At 62.8% G+C, this 3207-nt stretch overlaps 1 protein-coding gene across 1 annotated transcript in view; it reads left to right on the forward strand.

Moving 5' to 3' along the window:
- Positions 1–729, forward strand: part of LOC122194070 — a 1325-nt gene extending 596 nt beyond the window's left edge. Inside the window, exon 2 of the mRNA XM_042894976.1 lies at positions 267–729. Coding sequence (XP_042750910.1) covers positions 267–729 — 463 coding nt within the window. The remainder of the gene's footprint in view (positions 1–266) is intronic.
- Positions 730–3207: the final 2478 nt, after the last annotated feature.

Raw genomic sequence — 3207 nt, forward strand, 5'->3', positions numbered from 1 at the left:
GTCCCTATGGGTCTCTATGGGTTCCTATGGGGTTTCTATTGGGTCCCTCTGGGTTTCTATGGATCTCTGTGGGTCCCTGTGGGTCTCTATGGGTCCCTATGGGTCTCTATGGGTCCCTATGGGTCACTGTGGGTCTCTATGGGTCCCTATGGGTCTCTATAGGTCCCTATGGGTCCCTGTGGGTCCCTATGGATCTCTATGGGTCCCTATGGGTCTCTATGGGTCCCTATGGTTCCCAACGCGCCTCCTTGGCTCCGCCCCCACAGCCGGCTCCTCCCATCGGTGGGCCGCTGGACGCTCCTATTGGTCGGTTCGCTGCTGGTCGCCTCGCTGCCGTTGGTCCGCCCGCCCTCCGCCCGCTGGGGGGCGCTGTTCCGCGCCGCCGCTCGCTGCGCCGTCACTTCCGCCATCATGGCGGCCGCCGCCCCTCCGCTCTTCGCCTCCATCCGGTCCGCCGTCGGCTTGAACCCTTCGCCCCACGCTTTCGCCCTCGTGCTGTGCGGGTTGGCGATGGGGGAGGAGCTGGGACCGCTCGGAACGCTTCTCCATCCTCCGGACGGCGGAAGTGTCGTCGGGAGCTCCGATGCTACGCTTCCGGTTGGCTCGGAGTCCAAGATGGCGGCGCCCAGCTTGGGGTGGAGGCTGCTGAGAGGGGTGTGGGCCGCCATCAAGATGGCGGCCGGGGGGGGTCGGGCGATCGATCTGGGGGGGGGGGGCGGTGCTGATTAAGATGGCGGCGGCCGCCGCTTCGAGGTGGGGCGGGAGAGGGACGGGGGGAGGTGGTAAGACGGCGGCCGGCGAGGGGATGGAGGCGGGGGAAAACGGAATGGGGGTGATGGAAAGCCGAAGGAAAGCGGCCGAGCTCGGAGCCAAAATGGCCGAGTGGAGGCCGTGGAGGGACGGAACCGGAAGTGGAGTGCTGGAAAGCGGAGGCCGAGCGACAGGGACCGGCATCCCGATAGGCCGGGGTGAGTCGTTTGGGACCGGAAGCGGACTGGTAGGAACCGGAAGCGGCTCGTCGCAGACCGGAAGCGGCCTCCCCCGGAATGGAAGCGGGTTGGCGGGAACCAGAAGAGGCCCGTCAGCCTCCACCCCGCATTTCCTGCTGTTCCTGCTGAACACGGCGCTGCTGCTCCTCCTGCAGGGGGCGCTGGCGGCCATCTCGGCTCCCGGCGCGGGTTTGGGGGCGGGGCTTGGCTGGGCGGGGCACGCGCTGACCTATGGGCTGTGGTTCCGCTGTCCCTATTCGCCGGGGCGGCCCGCCGTGGGGTTACGGGCGCTCTGATTGGTCGGCGGGGCCGTGGGGCGGGGCTTGGAGAGCCGGGCGACCAATGGGATCTCTCTGCGGGTGCCTGTGGGATCTGTAAGGGACATTATATGTGTTTCTATGGGTCTCTCTGCGTCTTCTTTCTCCGCAAATCTCCGCTTTTCCCCCCGATTTCCTGCTTTCCTCCTCTTGCTAGCCACATTCCTCCTTCCCGCCGCTCTCTGAGGCAACTCGCGTTCTGATTGGTCCAAGCCCCTGTCCATCTCTCGCCCTCTGTGGCAACACGCCCTGTGATTGGCCCAAGTAATCTGCCCCGCCCCGCACGTAGCAACACGCGCGCTGCTTGGCTGAAGCCGCTAGGCCGCCTTCGTTCCCGCCACGAGGCTGCGCGCTCTCGGATTTGCCGCTGCCATTTCCTTTGTCCCACCCCGTCTCTCCGTTATCGCGAGCGCTGATTGGCCATCTGCTCACTTCGGTCCCACCTCCTCCTGACAGACACAGCGCGCCGATTGGCCTTCCCTCTCCTCCGCGCCTCCGATTGGCCTGACGCGCGCTTCGTCCCACCCCCTCTCTGAGGCGCCTCGCGCGCTGATTGGCCGGCGCTCCGTGAGGGAGGAGGAAGGAGGCAGCATGGCGGCGGCGGGGCCGGGCGCTGCGGGCACGGCGCGGGTGTCGAGCGGGCGGGAGTTGGGCTGCGTGCCGGAGGTGGCGGCGGCTCTGGGGGCGGTGGCCCGGCAGGGGTGAGGCGGCTTTCATTTTACTGTTAGGAGTTGCCCGGGTTTGGGCCTTTTTTATTGTTTTATTTTTCCTTTTTGTTTTCTTGCATTTAGGTTCGATTTTCTCTGCGCTCCGCTTTTCCATCCCCGTCACCGCCGCGAGTTTCGGCTGCTGCCCGCCAAGGAGCGGCCCGGCCCTCAGACCCGGTCCGACCTGCTGCTGGCCGGGAGGGGTACGGCCCGGCGGGGATCCGATGGGGATCTGTGGGGTCTTACGGAGATCTATGGGGTCTTATGGGATCCTATGGGGATCTATGGGGTCTTATGGGGCTCTATGGGGTCTTGTGGGATGCTATGGGGTCTTATGGGATGCTATGGGGCTCTGTGGGGTCTTATGGGGATCCGATGGGGATCTATGGGGTCTTGTGGTGCTCTATGGGGCCTTATGGCACGCTATGGGGGTCTGTAGGATCTTATGGGGCTCTATGGGGTCTTATGGGGTCTATGGGGTCTTATGGGGCTCTATGGGATCTTATGGGGCTCTATGGGGTCTTATGGGATCCTATGGGGCTCTATGGGGTCTTATGGGGCTCTATGGGGTCTTATGGGGCTCTATGAGGTCTTATGAGGATCTGTAGTGTCTGTGTGGGGCTCTATGGGGTCCTAGGGGTCTCTATGGGGTCTTATGGTCCTCTATGGGGTCTTGTGGGATCTCATGGGGTTCTATGGGGTGTTATGAGAGTCTATAGCGTCCGTGTGGGGCTCTATGGGATCTTAGGGGGGTCTATAGGGTCTCTATGGGGTCCTGTGGGGCTCTATGGGATCCTATGGGCATCTATGCGGTCTTATGGGACCTGATGGAGCTCTATGGGGTCTTAGGAGTCTCTATGGGATCCTGTGGGGATATTATGGGGTCTCATGGGATCCTATGGGGTCTTAGGGGACCTGATGGGGGTCTATGGGTTCTTATGTGGCTGCGTGGAGTGTCTGTGGGGTTCTATGGGGTCTTGCATGGATCTGTGGGGTCTCTGAGGGGTCTTATGGGGCTCTATGGGGTCTTATGGGGCTCTATGGGGTCTTACGGGATCCTATGGGGCCCTATGGGGTCTTATGGGACCTGATGGGGTTCTATGGGTCTTATGGGGCCCTATGGGGTCTTATGGGACCTGATGGGGTTCTATGGGGCCCTATGGGGTCTTATGGGACCTGATGGGGTTCTATGGG

The sequence above is a fragment of the Lagopus leucura genome, unplaced genomic scaffold (genome assembly GCF_019238085.1).
Source record: "Lagopus leucura isolate 7727_CA_CO unplaced genomic scaffold, USGS_WTPT01 35325-0_obj-0_obj, whole genome shotgun sequence".
In the NCBI taxonomy this organism is placed as follows: domain Eukaryota; kingdom Metazoa; phylum Chordata; class Aves; order Galliformes; family Phasianidae; genus Lagopus; species Lagopus leucura.